The sequence below is a fragment of the Athene cunicularia genome, assembly GCF_003259725.1.
Source record: "Athene cunicularia isolate RWA chromosome 12 unlocalized genomic scaffold, athCun1 chr12_part1, whole genome shotgun sequence".
Taxonomy (NCBI): domain Eukaryota; kingdom Metazoa; phylum Chordata; class Aves; order Strigiformes; family Strigidae; genus Athene; species Athene cunicularia.
In genome coordinates this window covers 23,445,731-23,461,361 of record NW_020799116.1, presented here as the reverse complement: position 1 = coordinate 23,461,361, position 15,631 = coordinate 23,445,731, and the positions used below count along the sequence as shown (strand labels likewise).

Below are 15,631 nucleotides of genomic sequence, written 5' to 3'. Positions count from 1 at the left end.
GGGGGGGGAGAGTTTGTTGCTGATAGGATCGTTTTGAAGTGCACTGTCTGTGAACTGGTCAGCTGTCTTGGGGATGGGAAGGATATTGGCAATTCCCATTTGATCCTTCATTTGTACAGCTCTGTTTTTAATTGATTCATTTCCAGGTGAGGAAGTATATTTCATGGTTATAGTAGTAACATGCATAATACCCCTCAAAGATAATGCTGAACTTAAGTCACATTCCTTTTCTGCCTTTCTTTTTCTCACACAATTTATTACCTTTTTTAATCTGCTTTATTACATATATCATTCTTTCTGTAAACCTTACTCCAGTTTTATTCACGTTTTCCCTCATGCCCACTTTCTAGCAACTCTCCTGGTGGGCAAAGAGAAAATGCATCTTGAAGGTCTGATTTTTATTTGCATGTATGGGTGATTTTTGTTTACATATGCATAAGACAGTTGCCAAATTCTAGTGTTTTCTCTCGAAGCTGGGTTTGAGAATACAGATTAAATATGAAACTGATTTTCATATTTTCAAGAAACATTTGAGTCTTGAGTAGAAGGCTTCTGGGCAGAGCTAGGAACTGACTATGAATTTAATCTATTTTGGTAATTAGAGGGGAGAAAAAGAGTAATGTCTTCCATCCAGAACAATTATAAATCACTTGGAGATGATTTCAGCAGGATGTAAAAATAACAGGTTCCTCCAAGTTATAAGAAATATCCAGTGGGTTTTTAGCTTATGACCTGGTATTTTTCTGTTTGGGGGGAGGGGAAATAATTCTTAAACTTTTTTTGCAAAGAAGGTTTGCTAAAATTTAAGTATTTAAGCAGCGGAGATTTTAACATCTTTAATACTTTGGGTGAGGCTTTGTTTTGTTCTCAGTATCTAAGTGTGCACATGCCTGGTTACTCAGACAGGATTCTCTCTGATCCAGCATCATTAATGTTTACACAAGATTTAGGCTTGAAAATTATTCCAAACTCCTGGCTGTGATCTCCCCTTCATCCCCCCTCTCCTTGGGTTGATTTTTGAAGTGTGCATGTTGCTGCGGTATAGTTGCATTTTGGGACTCTCGTTTTCTGAGAGCTGTAAGCTATTTCTCTGGCTCTCATCTTGTTAGTTTTATGTTTTGGGTTAACTGTACCTTGGTAAATATGGTCTTTTCCCTGTGACAGTTCAATTATTTGAACCTAGATTCCAGTATTACCTAAATATACTGCAGTTTCAAGCTCGTAGCTTGCTGTGTCAGCACTGTAAAATGGGGAGGGAGGGAGCTGGGGGCTATAGAGTTAGAAGAAATAGTTTACAGGAGATCAGAGCAGGCTGCACACTTGAGTTTCCTCTTGTATGGTAGTTACACCTAGTGCTGCACAAAGAATTCTAACTTTGGTTTTGATACATGATCTGTGGTTGTCATGCATGCAAAGATGTTGATTTTTAGATAAATGTACATAATTTAAATCTATCTAAAATATAATAAAAAACCCCCTAATTTAAAACAAGTAAAGACCGGGTGTGTGTGTGAAGCCTCCAGTGCCCTCCTTGAGTTAGTAACTGTATATATCTGATATTTTTAATTTTTCCAAAGTTGTTTACAGGCTCTTCCAATTCTGTGTACAGCAGGCACACGTTATGCTAGGTGACAGTATAATTATTAGAAAAATGAATACACTTATTTTTCTCACAAGCAAAAGTAAATTTCAAAACCACTCTGATACAGTCCATTAAGCATATTTCTGAAGAAGTAACATTTTCTTAAGACTATAAGGTGGTAGCATTAGGAGAACTTAGTGAGCTGGTTACTGATCACAGGAATAACTCAAGAGTGAGATGCTGGCTGTTCAGCTCCTCAGGATTTTGCGTGAAAGGGAAAATTTCATTAAGCTACATGGGAAAAGCAAAATTATACATACCTCACTGGATTACTGTAATTCAGTGTCAGGTTCAGAAAGTGTAAGGCATGAGTAGAAAAGGAAGGGTCACTGTAAACTGGCTGTTTGACAGAAACTCTTAGCTGAGAGGTAGATGACAGGGACTATTGGAGTGGGCTGTAGACGTGTGGAGGTTTTGCAGGGCTTTGGCTGCAGAGGAAATAAATAGCATCACTGGCACTAACGCTGTAGTTATTCATGCGTGCTGTGGAGACTGAAGCTAATAGTTTTGTACTAGTCTATTTTGGGATAGCTTGCTATCTGTGTTGTTGTTAAAACTGAATACTTGGTGAGGGTAGGTTATACCAACATCCAACTTCTGTGGGGTTTTATGAATCGCTGAATGTTTTTTATGTATGTAGATGGTAAAAGTATTAGGCATCAGAAGCACCCAGCTCACTTTATTTTTGTGTGCTTGTATGCAAACTGAAGTTATAATGGTTTCTGACAGTGTGGTGTGTGGAAATGCATAACGTGTCATAATGGAGTTTTTTGGTTTAGTATAATCTTTTTGATAAGAAAGGCTTGCTTTCATATTTCCAATGCTAGGAATTGGCCCATGTCCCCCCTGCACAACATGTCTGTTCTAGTCATCTGATTGCCATAGCCTAAAATATGTGCTTTGCTAGGCAACGTGAGTTGAGAGGTGAAGTTTGGGCTGTAAACTTGAAGCAATTTGCAACATCAGAGGCAGCTGTGCATAAATGAACAGGCTGAAAGTGAAAAAGAGGAAAAAATTTGGCTTAACGCAGCAATGTAGACGTTTGAAAAGTCAAGAAAGTTACCTCTGTTCATCTAGGGTTATGTTTGTTTCTTTTAAAACAGGGCTGCAAAACTTTAAAAGTGATCATGTGATTGCTGTTTAAGGGGGCATCTTGGCTTGCTTGAACTGCTTAAGTATCCACAACCTTAAGATTTTTCCTGTGAGTCAATACTGGTATAGTAATATGTTTAAAGTTTAAGCATTTCTGTTAATAAACAGTTCCTTCAGATGAGTTCAGTAATACTTAATGCCACTCCAGTGTGTAGGCATCCAGAACTTTGTATTGTGTTTCTGAGTGCTCCTTACATCCTTCCTGTATGTGCTGTGTCACTGGATTTTTAAAATTACTTTAAATGTACTTCAGGTGTTTCAGATGCATGTATGTAGTTTCAGATTGTAATATTGTAATACATGTAATAAATCAGTATTGTAGTTTAACACTGTAGCTAATTATGCTCTATCTTCCACTGTAGGTTGCACAGAGCATTGAGGATCATCATCAAGAAGTAATTGCTTTCTGCAGAGAAAAAGGTTTCCATGGTTTGGTTGCATATGACTCCGATTATGCATTGTGCAACATCCCTTACTATTTCAGTGCCCATGCCCTAAAACTGAGCCGTAATGGGAAAAGTCTCACAACAAGCCAATACCTAATGCATGAAGTTGCCAAGCAACTGGACCTGAATCCAAATCGCTTTCCTATTTTTGCTGCTCTTTTAGGTAAGTGAAGCAATAAAATCATTTGATGTGCTAGTCAGACTTACGATTTCAGTTTTGTGTTAAGTATTTTAAAATATTTGTGTATAATTTGACAAAGCACCAGGGAAAAACATCCCTTTGTTTCAGACATTCCTACTAGAGGTGGGCCAGATACGCTGAATTTGTAGAGACCTGTGAGCGATGCAAATTGTGGCTCACTAGAAACAAGAGTAGAGAGTAAGAATTCTGCAAAGGTCTGCCTGGCCAAAATATTACCAGTGGGGGTGTGGGGGGAATTGGGACAATAGTTCTACTAGTTTGAGTCTTATATAGTATATGAGGTCTACTTTTAATAATATGCTTTCCAGACTGGGAAGGCATACTGCTGTCCTGTTCTGTATTCTACCTAAGAATAACATATATGGAGTGAAGATACTTGGATTGCAGTGCAGTTTTTTCCCTCAGAAATTAGTGTTGGACAAATACAACAGCACGTCAGCTGCACCAGAAATGTATTGTATTATATGACTGAGTGAAACTCCACACTTCTCAAAGCACAACCAGCCAGCATCTTACCATTCCATTAGTGTTGTTTGGATAGTTTCTTAGCACTTCTGCTTCTAATACTAACTGGTGGAATATCTTTAAGGAGCGTAGGTAGGAAGGACTTCAATTTCAAACCTCTGCTTAAATTGGACAATTTTAACACATACAGCAGTGGTAGAGAATAGCTGTCATAATCTCTCAGATGGAAGAGCGAGTTAATTACTAATAAAGTTGACTCCAATTAATAAGATCTATTTAGAACGACATTCTAACTTCTTTTTGGGTAAATAAGCATGGAGCAGCTGTGTTCTTGATCTTGTACTGAGCAAACCAATTAAGAAAACTGGCTTTTCTTTTTATCTTCTCACTGACTTTGTGTTTTAGTATGGGTACATGATAGAAGAATAAAACTTCTCACTTGGAAGCTGTGAATAAGAGAGGCTATGAATTATTGCTTTAGCATTCTAATATTTTAGTAGTCTTTAATATTAAATTGTTTCTAGTCCAGGCAGGTACCTTCCACGTTAAAAAGGAAAGAACCAACACACATCTTCACAGTAGAAAGCCACAAGTATTTGGCTAGTTGAAGTTGCTTTTTCTTGGTATATGTTTTTTCATATCCAGAATGGTTACCTGCCTGCATGGCTGTATTGAGGAATGGCAGATGGTTGGCTAAGCTGCAATTTAAAACAAAAACTCTGTGTTTGCATGACAGACTACTATTGCTAGGCTTTGTTTTGGAGTCTATAAATAAGTTGTTGCATGCCAATTCAGTGAGTAAGAATTACTGCTTGAAAAGCAGTTTCACAGTTGCAGATATGCTTTATGGAATTAATGTGAAGGTACATGTGAATTACATCATTTTAACTTGTCACTGAATTACAGCTACATGGCCATTTGAGGCATTGCTTGGTGATATTAAATGGTAGGTGAAAAACATTCTAGTAAATTTTTTGAAGGCTTTGCAATTTTATGCAAGAAGTTCTTGCGTATTTTTTTCTTAAGATGTCTTATACGACAAAATATTTTTTAGCTTCCTTTTGGGAGAAAGAAACTTGAGGTCATTTCACGTGATTACTAGATATTTTGTAGTACTTTTTTTTTTTTTTCCCCAAATTGGTACAAAAGTTAAAAAAAAACCCCCAACTCAGCTGCAAGTTTAGTTTTGTGTATTCTTTCTTTTGCATTTCTTCTGTGTGTGTATTCAACATGAGTAAGCAGGGTAAAGTTTATGGAAGTCAGGATTAGAACAGAAGATACATAGGAGGTCTTTGTGCAATGAGAAGTGGGGCTTTTTAGTGTGTGAGTGTATATATATGTATATTAATGAATACAAGGAAACCTAGGTGTTTGGTGATATAAACAATGATCATATAAATTTACAACAAACAGATACTGACTTGAAGTACTGGCAACATTTTTTGACTTTTGCAACCCTAGGCATATAGTAACTTCAGGTTTTTTAATATAATACTGAATGCATATAGGTACATAATTCTGTGTAGTGTGGCATGCGTTTAAAGCAGGGTAACTCATTCAGATCTAAATTTTTATATTTTCATTTAATATCTGAGGGCTTGTCTGGCTTTACAGGTTATTCTGCCCTTGCTTCTGTGGCCCGTTTGGGTCTCTTGAACCTGATAAGTGGAATGAAAAAGATCACAATGGGAGAGAACAAGTGAGCGCTTGATTACATGGGAAGGCTAATTAATCTGTTACATTGCTCTTCTGTTCTGGGTACATCAGTGTAACTCCCTGTGCTAGTACTTTATTTAGGAAAACATTAATGTATTCTGAAATAATTGCAGTTAAGATGCTGGTTTAATGTTTATGATTACAGAAGGCCAAAACTATCAGTACTCTCTATCAGTACTCAGCTTTAGGTCTGTGTATGGAAATCTCAAATTTCTTTGTTTTCAAACAAAGACTTTCTTGTCAGTGTCTTCAATTTGGGCAATTTGGGGACACTGAAAGAGAAAAAAATCTTGAATGATTCAGCCAAACATTCAGCAGTTGGAGGAGCCTGAGAAACAACACCTAACTGGTCAATTAAAAAAACGTTCTCAGTGGCAAATTATTTGGAAATGAGTTATGTTCAAGGATAAAGTCTCTATTGAAGTATTCCAGCAAAACAGTTTTCTGACTGTACCAACTAGGCAAATTTTTAAAGATTACTTTCTGAGAAGGTTATGTATACACTGTGGTTAGTTCGCTTGTTTTACAGCTTTTTCCTTCTTACAGCTTTTCATGCAGAAGGGTTTTGTAGTTCTAGCTTTATAATGTAAGGAGTATCCTTGTCATGGGTAGCTAAAATGTGGCCAAGATACTGTGTCTTCTGAGAATGTGCTCTTAAGTTCTGTCCTAATTGCTATTGATGTAAATATCATTGGTTTGGGTTCTTTTGTAAATTTTGACTCGGATATCTCAGAGTGATTTAAAAGACCAAACCCCAAGCTTCAGCAGTAGAAAAACAAACACAGTGTGAGGTATAGGGCTGTAATTCATTGAACTCTTTAGAAAGGGCAGTGGCTTCAATTAGTGTCTAATTGCTTTAAAAAAACCTGAGGCATACACTATAATAAGCCATTAAAATGTGAAAAATCAATATATGTTGAGGTTGTTCAGCCAGGTCAAGAAATAGAGGTTTCTTATGTAACACTGATCTCTTTCCTACTGTGACAGTACTTTCTAACATGTGTTTAGTTATGTAGTCTCATTCTGTTTCCCAGTAAAATTTTAGAACTACATAAGGTAAGTACAGGCATCACTTCTTATTTGAACTACAGAAGATGCTGCTGCACTTCAGCGTCCTAAATTCTACAGTTCAGTATGTGGTGAGAATTGGTCAAATGGTCAGACTGTCTTATATGTGTGTTCAAGGGGATGGAATTAACTGAAATGACAGATGGAGACCAAACAAGATTCAGGTTTTGGTGGAAGGGACAGAAGCTCTGACTATTTTAAAAGGTAATCTTAGCATCTGCAGGAGTTTTTGATAGTTATCACAAAATTCTCTAGTGGTCTGGTTGTAACTGATTTTTTCTGACCTGCATTATAAAGGCTATCTAATCCTACCTTGATTAGAGTAGTAAGATTGTGGCTGTTACATATGATCTTGTTGAATATTTCTGATGTGAGTTTAAAATTTAGCTCCTAATGAATAAAGACTATAATGTCTCTTCGCTGGAGATCTCAGCAGCAGGTGAAGTATTGATTAGACACAAAGACTTCCCTCTCTAAGAGGGTGTCTGCTACTCACCAGGCAATAGACAGCTTTCATGTTTTTTGCATGGTAAAGAGCATTAAAAGCAAACTAAATTATTTTACAAGCAAAATATAAAGCAAGTAAAGAATTGTTGTCATATTCAAAGAGTCTTGTCAAATTCTTTATGAGTAGGTGAGAGTTCAAGATGTTGTCCAAATTGCAAAATTTAAAAAAAAGAAAAAAGGCAAAAAACCTTTAAATATATTAATAGTAGTGAGAACTATGCATTCACTGCTAAGCTACTGCTCTATAAAACCAGGTATTGAAAATATCCTTAAGTTTTCTAATAGAAGTGTAGCATTCCGTTTAACTCTGTGAAGTTTGGATCCACAAATACAGCTCTGTCAGTGGTTGATTAGTTAGTCTTTGATTAATTCAAAGGTTTGAAGTATTTCCTAGTAAAAATTTTTTAGGGTTTTTTTTCTGAATGTGATGTGCTTTGGGGAAGATTACCAAAATCATTTAAGTGATCTTCCATTTGGTGTGAACAGCTTGATAAATATAGCCACTGTCTCTATTCATTGAAACAACTACATAATTTCCCCATTACTCTGATGCTGCCAGCCCAGGCTCCTATCTGACCTGATCAGGTCACCAAAACAAACTTCAGGAATTGGGAACCTGCTAAGTGTCATCGGAGCTGCCTGCATTCCTGAGGGTTAAATGAATCTGCCTGGTGGCTTGCTGCCTGACCCACACTGCATGATGGAGCAGAGTGCAGATTCCAGAGGCAGTTCCGATGTGGATCAGTAATGGCACATGCTGGGATGCGGGAAAGACTTACCAGTTTGTGTCGGAGAGCAAGACAGTGTGTTCTTAAACTGTTGCACTTGCATTACGAAGTCCTGTTGAGGATCCCCTAACAGGACATGCCAGATTGAGGTTGACACCATGTGTTGTGACTGGCTCGTTGCTTCTGTAAGTGAGCTGGGTTTCACGGAAGAGTGCTCCTCGAACAGAGAGAAATGTATCTTGCTGCAGCAGCCGCATGCTAATTAGGTTTTTCTGGAGTAACAAAAAGATATCTGCAAGTTTAATCTCTCTTTGTTAATCTTTTTGATCAGGCATTGAGGACTGATTGCAAATCTGTTTTGCTGCATGTACAAACAGTGTGTAACATTTTATGGTGTACTTAAAGTTCTGCATTACATTCTAGGTAATCATATTCTACCTGATGAAGATTTGGCTTCCTTTCATTGGAGTTTACTTGGTCCAGAACATCCACTAGCTTCACTTAAGGTACAAATTTAATATAACTATAAACAGTTAAGCTAAAATCAATCATAACTGTTAATCAGAACAGTGTAATATGTTAACTCACAGCAGCTATGGAAGGCTCTTGTTCTTGGTCACCCTCTGGTGTCCCAGTCTGTTGACTGCAGAAGATACCTGGGGTGATTAGCCTTACAAGGCTAAACTTAGCCTTTGTGATCCCCTCAGTGCCCTTCAGCTGTATGAGCCATACAGCTTTGAGAACGTAGCTTCTTACTCTCTTATTTTTTTGAAAGGAGAATTTTTTTGTTTAGTCATGGTCTTCAGCTGTCAGAAATAATTAGCAGCGTGTTTTCCTACCATATCATTTTATTTTCTACTGATCTGAGTTTGTGTATAATAGTCAGTTTTCTGTGCTTCTTAAAGTGTAAATATCCTAGAGAATAGGTTGTACAAGAAAGCTAACATGGCTTTCCGTAGATTGATTGATTGATTTATTTATTAGACAAGTAACTTGTGTCTGATGCTCTTAGTTTACAGTATGTCTGTCCTGCTTCTTCACACCTGATTTGTGCATCTGCCAAGTAGACACCTATAAAAGGGAACCTGGACACATCAGAGAATGGGATAATAGTGACCTTTCTTTCTCTCTGTCACAATACACCTATCTTTTTCCCTTTCTCCTAAGATGTCCCACTCAGCAAATCAGTCTGCTTTTTGTAAATTCTGTAGGACTGTTTTGTTTTATCTACAACAAAAATAGGTGTGTTTTTTTACCCTTCTGTTCCAAAAGTTTATTAGCATTGAAAAATTGTAACTTATTTTGCTGAAGGTAGAATTTAAAAGCAGATTTGAGATTTTCAGCAGAGTTTTTAAGGCTTGCATGTGCATTGCTTAGTGAACAGCTGTGACAATTTGATGTTACGCTCATCCCCTATTTTGCTGCCGCTCCTGTGTTTAGAAAGGTAAGTGTCAGCACGTTGTAGTGGCAAAACATATATGCATGCATGTTTGCTACTTCCTTGTAAAACTTGAGATGAAAAAATGAAAGACTAGAGTGTGCCTGTATTTTCGTTTTTTACCAAAAAGGTTAAAGTATAGGACTACTCTCAAAGTGGTTGATAAACCTTATGATGTTCAGAGTACTTTTCTGTGTTACAGGCTGAATAGAGACTTGTTTTACAGCCAGTTCAGAATATGATTTCACTCACCTAGACCTTCTGAAAAGCCTTCTACATATGCTGAATTACTTGACCAGAATGAAAATGAGAGATTTGTCATCTTTGCTCCTAGGTTGACTTTTTCAGTGGAAGCACCAATTGGGCTTTGTAGCTGTGATCCTAGGGAGATAAAACTTAGTTTCCTAAGGGCATCACTGCGCTGTCTTAGGCAATCCTCCCTGCATTTGTGTCACTTGTTGCCAGTGTTAATCAGAATTGAAAGGGGTTCCTGTTTGGCTGGTACAGGCATTGTGAAAACTGATACACTGTTATCAGGGGAAAAAAAAAACAAATTAGTGCCCTTACTGTGGGAAAAGGCCAGCACGACACATGATTTCTTTAATTTCACAGCAGCTCACTGGCCAGTTTTTAAGTACATAGCCCCAAATGAACTGCAGCATTTCTGTCTCCTGACTGATAATGATGTAAAAGGGAGGGGGAAAAAGGGCTAAAGCAACAAGGACACAAGTCTACAAGAAACCAGTCTTTGTTAGTTACTGTTCATGGAACAACTTACTATTTTTTAGTCTCATTTTCAACAGTGGTCATGGTTTGAAATTGTAACTTGTTTCAGTAGCTCATTAATTCAATTTAATTTTATTTGAGATACTAGTATGTCAGTGATGTCATTACAGCTCTCTCTGTAGAGACCTGGTAATGGTAGATGTGCAGAAAGCAGTATTTCTTGTAAATTTTATGCATGTGTAAAGAAACCTAAAATACACGTTTATATTAGCCACAAGCTTGATAGCAAGAAGTAGTTTTGGAACAGTTGCAAAAAGTACAAGCTGGAAAACTGGAAATGTTGTGGTTGCTGAGGATATCATCGCTGGGCTATATTTACAAACTTTGCTTTATTGTATCTGTTTAGAGTTACTGTTGAATATTCTCCATACTTGGAAAACAAGAGCTCTAATTCCACACCTCATTCAACTCAGGATCTAGAAAACTTTTTCTCATTGTGTAAAGATCTTAATCTTTTGTATCTAAGACAGTATGGTCTTGAGCATAAAATCGAACAGATTCGGGTGCCAGTGGCCTGATTTGGTTTTTTTTTTTCAGTGAGAACTATGATAGCTAATAACGTACAAGTTATTTTCTGCATTCTGTCTTAATCTTTTACTATGATGTGGCAAAATGGTTACTCTTCCTAGAAGAGGAGCTTTGCTAGTCCACCTATTAAAAAGTGTAATTTAGAAAAGAAGCCATCAGTCTTTTCTGATAGAAAATTGATGTATCTGCTCAGGTGTCAACATAGGTGAATAAATGCAAAACTGAGGAAACTGTACCTCCCTTATAGAGGGACATGAGGGTAGTGCATTCATCTAGGAACAGGTACTTAGAAATGGGAGAAAGGAAGGGCAATGGAAACCTGAAAAACGAATCTACATTTCATATCTAGAAGGAAATGAACCTCACAGTCAGGACAGCATCTTTACTTGCTGGATAAAAAGCCATGCATTTCAGAAGACGCCAGCAATGACCCATCAGCTCAGCAAAGATGTTCCATGGACAAATTTAAATGAAGATACTTGAATTCCTATTGCTGCAGAAGGAAAAAAGAATAAAAAACTGACATTGCAAGCTGTTCTGAGTCAGGATATTGTCTCTCTAAATGTCCCTGTGTAAACAGATAATACATCTAATAAATGTGTAGACCTGTGCTTGTGTCCTGACTGAGAGCAGTGTTCACTGCAGTGACAACCTGAATCAGAAATTGAAACAAGAAGAGTGTTGTTAGACTTCCCAAGAAATAATTTGACTGCTAGGTCTTGTTTGGAAACTAACATTGTACTGCTTTTTATTTGTGTGCTTTTGGATTTATATTTAAGACAGAGACAATTCAGTTCTTATTCTGGGAAAACTTGTTACAGTATGGAACTTCAAGATCAATGTATAATACCATCAGAATTATATTAGGAGGCCAGTTTCTTATCTCTGGAATGAATTAGTACCTATTTGGGAGCACGTACCACTAAAGAAGTGCTGACTTTATTTGCAACATAACCTTAGAAACAAGTTTTAATGCAATCTCCCTTTTTCAAAAAGAAGAGTATGCAGGGAAACCTAATCTCCTTGGTTATTTCATCTCAGTAGAGAGGCAAAGAGATGCTTCCAGAAAGCAATCCAGAATATGCAGGTTAGGCTCCTTCTCTGAATTGCTCTAGGAAATTCCTATCTTTCTGTGTTTGTTGACTTCAGAGGGTGTCTGCCAGAGGGAGACTAATACGCTAAGTAGGTGCTTAGGTATTTTGCTGCTGCTTAGATAACACGGGTTATATCTTAAGATACAATTAAAGTAAATGTCTGGTTGGGGTTTGGGTTTGTTGGTTTTTTTTTTTTGATGCTAAGGGTCATGATTGGATGGTGCAGGTCAGAAGGGACCTCAGGAAGTCATCTAGTCCTGCCTTCTGCTAAAAGCATGGTCAGCTTGAGGTCAGAACATGTTACTCAGGGCTTTGCCAGACTAGTCTTGAAAATCTCCAAGGCTGGAGACTACACAACCTGTCTGGGCAGCCTGCTTCATGGTTTGACAATTTTTATCAATGGTTAAAATGTTTTGCCTTGCATATGGTCTGAACACATCTTGTTTCAGGCTATGTCTGTCATGTCTTGTTCTTCCACAGTCCACCAGTGTGAAGAGCCTGACTCCATGTGCTTGATAACCTTTTTGTAGCTAGTGGAAGGCTGCTGTTAGTATCTCCAAAGCCTTGTCCTTGCCAGGCTGAATAAGCCCCATTCCCGCAGCCTCTTCTCATAGACTAAATGCTCCAACTCCTTAACTGTCTTGATGGCATTCTGCACAACTTGCTTATCTGTTTTTACATCTGGCTTAAGCCCCCCTGAATGCAATGCTCTAGAGGTGATCTAACAAGCACTGAGGAGCAAGATCCCTCAATCTGCTGGCTTATGCTCCTGCTGCACAGCCCAGGGTGCAGCTGGTCTTCTCGGCTGCCAGGGCACTTGGCTGGTTCATGTTCAGTTTACTGTCTTCCAAGAGCCCCAGGTCCTTTTCTGGCACAGCTCCAGCCTGCAGAGTAGCCAGGGGTTATTCCTGCCCAGGTGCAAGACTTTGCTTTTGTAGTTGAATTGCTTAAGCTTCTCATTGGCTCATTCCTCTAGCTTGTCTAGGTCTTTCTGGATGGCAGCCTTTGAGTTTGTGGCAGCCTGCAGGGTTGTCATGCAGGTTGTCTCATATGAAGTCTTTCTCACATCTTTGGCTTGTTTTTCTGCTCTCCCTTTTTCTTTCTTGACATCAGTTTTGTTCTCTGCTTAGATTTGCTTTTCTCAGAGTCCTATTTGTATAAATTGCTAGCAAATGATCTCCATGTTGTGTGTATTCTTGTTACCATCAGGACATGCAGAAGTAGAAAGAGGTCAGTATCCCAGCCAGGATAGAGGGAAGAGGAGAGAATTTCTAATTGAAAAACCTGATCTACAGGGAAAAGCTGAGCTTTGCTGCTTTGAGAGGATTTTAAGTCATCCAGGGAACTTCCTGCCTCTTCAGAAGCTTGTCATTAGATCAGATGCACTACAAGCCCCTTAAGATTAAACGTTTTTAACATTCAAAGGCTGATACAAGATCCTAACAGTTTGGATATGATCTGTAATAAAAGTTACTCAACAAAAATAACAAAACCCAGGCAATTTGGTGGAATATTCTTCATATCTTCAGCCTTTTGTCTCACCAGTGAAAAAAAAGAAGTTCCCTATGCATCACCTCACAGTAACTGAATGTTCGAGACCTTTTTTTTAATAGTTTGAAAATAAAACCAAGTGGTTTCCAGCAGGCATAACAGTAAATGCTGGTACTTGTGTTGATTAGCTTTTAAAGGCTTCACTTCCTGGAGACAGTGGGCAACTGGAGTTGTCCCAGAATTGGAGAGCTTTTCCCAAGTGTGGCTTAGGTACCTTCTACATCATCCTGATAATCCTTTGGAGTTACCCATATGTGAGTCTATTCTTTCAGTAAAGCATTTTTGCAAGTTTATTTTGTCAAAACCAAGACATTTTTACGTTGTAGCTTCTGGGCTTGTAATGTTGCTCTGCCTCTCATTTTGACAAATAGCTATGTAGTATTAATTTCTCTTCCCCACTTAATCTTTCCATAGTGTATTGGTAGGTTACTTGTGATTTTTTTTTTTTTTTTTTTTTTTTTTAGTCTTTTTACAGCTAGCAGAGAAACTGCCATTTTCAGATGTCATGCTTTCTAACCTGATCACCTCCACATGTGAGATCCACCTCCATGTTTGCCTTCCCCAAATTGATTTTCCATGTTGTTGCTTGTCTGAAACTCTTCCATAGAGGATAAGGAAAAAGAAGCTCCTAGGAATAAATCTCTTAAAATGAGAAATTGGTGAAATATGAAGCTGATTTTGCTCTGAAATGTTTTGTGTGCAACTAAAAGAACATGTTTTCTGTAACTTCTGCCATTGTCTGAATTTTTCCCATACCTTAGTAAGACTTAACTTGCATTTTAATGCATTATTTATGATTCAGTAAAAAATGTACCGTTTGGGAAAGTTCTAAAATTAATAGAAATCTTTTCTTCTTTAGTATCAGGAAAGTAAATCTTATTTGTCCATTTTTAGTTTCTGGCTTCTGTGTAGGTCATGACATTTCTAGTTTTGAGGGTGTTCTCACATCTGGACTAGATGTCTTTGAAACAGAATAAAATCCAAAATCTGTAATACAAACTTTCAGAAGGTCTCACTTCAGGAATTAAGAATAAGCTCCAGCGAGGTCTTCAGGCTGTTTGTTTAAAAGCAGCTAAACTGGGGGTGATATGCATAGTAAGCCCTTAATATCTCTCACTTGAGCTTCATACTTCTAGGGTCTGGGCTGGATATTAGTGCTAGAGTGATGTCTTCTCCTAATGCAAACTGCTTACAGTTTATTAAATATTACTGTCTTGAAGATCATCTTGTAGATCACATAAAACTAATGATAGATTACTTACTTCTTTCATCCACTGAATTTTCAAGCAGAGATTGCAGAAACAGGTAATAATGCAGGGTTTCTCTAAAGGACTCTGCAGAGAGTACATCTAACATGACACAGCTATGTTATGATTCAGCCTCTTTAGAGATGTATAATTATTACATGTACAAATAAAATGGTACATAAAATAACTTAGGTTACCAGTGAGGAGAAAATCTATTGCTTCTGCTTGCAGATTGGGTGCAAAATTTTTATCATCAGTATTTGTGACTGTAAGCTTACACGCAAATGTGATCTATATTTAGTATTGTTGTATATATCCAGAATGCACACTAGTGAAAATTTAGAATTTACTATCTGAAATAAAGTAATTACCTTGCCACTGACTACACTAACAGAGCTGTTCTTAATTTAGACTCATAAAATGTGGAGCTCATCTCTACTGGTAGAGAATGACCAGGTGTAGAATGAATATCCTGACGTTTGTCGAAAGTAAACATTAGGAGAAGGAAATTAATAAAACTGGGAATCTGGACAAAAATTTCATCATCTAAATATGAATAAGGCAGTCTAAGAAATTGCATAATAAATGGATCAATTAAGAGCAGGAATGAAAATAATTACATATGATAAACGCCATATAAAAAAAGGGGCTGTGGTACAGATTTTAAAGTAGTAATCAAAATTTTGCATACACATTTATGACAAGGCTGAATTGCTGTATTTTTAATATACCTCCATGTAGAATGCAAGCTTAAAGATTTTTCATATTTTCTTGTATCTTAAAAACCAAAGCTGTTTTAAATAACAACAACAATAATAATGATCTCTCAAGTCTTGAATCGTTGAATTTTGCAAGTAGGTGGATTAAAATATGTTATCTAGTTGCTTCTATAGGCACGGACGAAGTGCTCCAGAATTGTACAGAGATTCCAGACAGAATTTTTAGAAATTCCTCAGACATCCTTTAAAATTGTGGACACGTTTTTGGAGCCCTCTTTCCTTCCCCTCTGAGTGCGCACATTTTGTGGCACAGAGTGAAAGGAATAGAAGCTGCCTGTGGTT

At 37.5% G+C, this 15,631-nt stretch overlaps 1 protein-coding gene across 3 annotated transcripts in view; it reads left to right on the top strand.

Annotated features, from left to right (window-relative positions):
• Positions 1-3,144: 3,144 nt before the first annotated feature.
• The window catches only part of FAM120A (family with sequence similarity 120A), a 49,595-nt gene continuing 37,108 nt past the window's right edge, over positions 3,145-15,631 (top strand). For all 3 annotated transcript variants that reach the window (XM_026857774.1, XM_026857775.1, XM_026857773.1), the window contains exons 1-2: positions 3,145-3,403; positions 8,350-8,432. In XM_026857774.1, the coding sequence (XP_026713575.1) occupies positions 3,337-3,403; positions 8,350-8,432 (150 nt within the window). In that variant the 5' untranslated portion in view covers positions 3,145-3,336. The remainder of the gene's footprint in view (positions 3,404-8,349; positions 8,433-15,631) is intronic.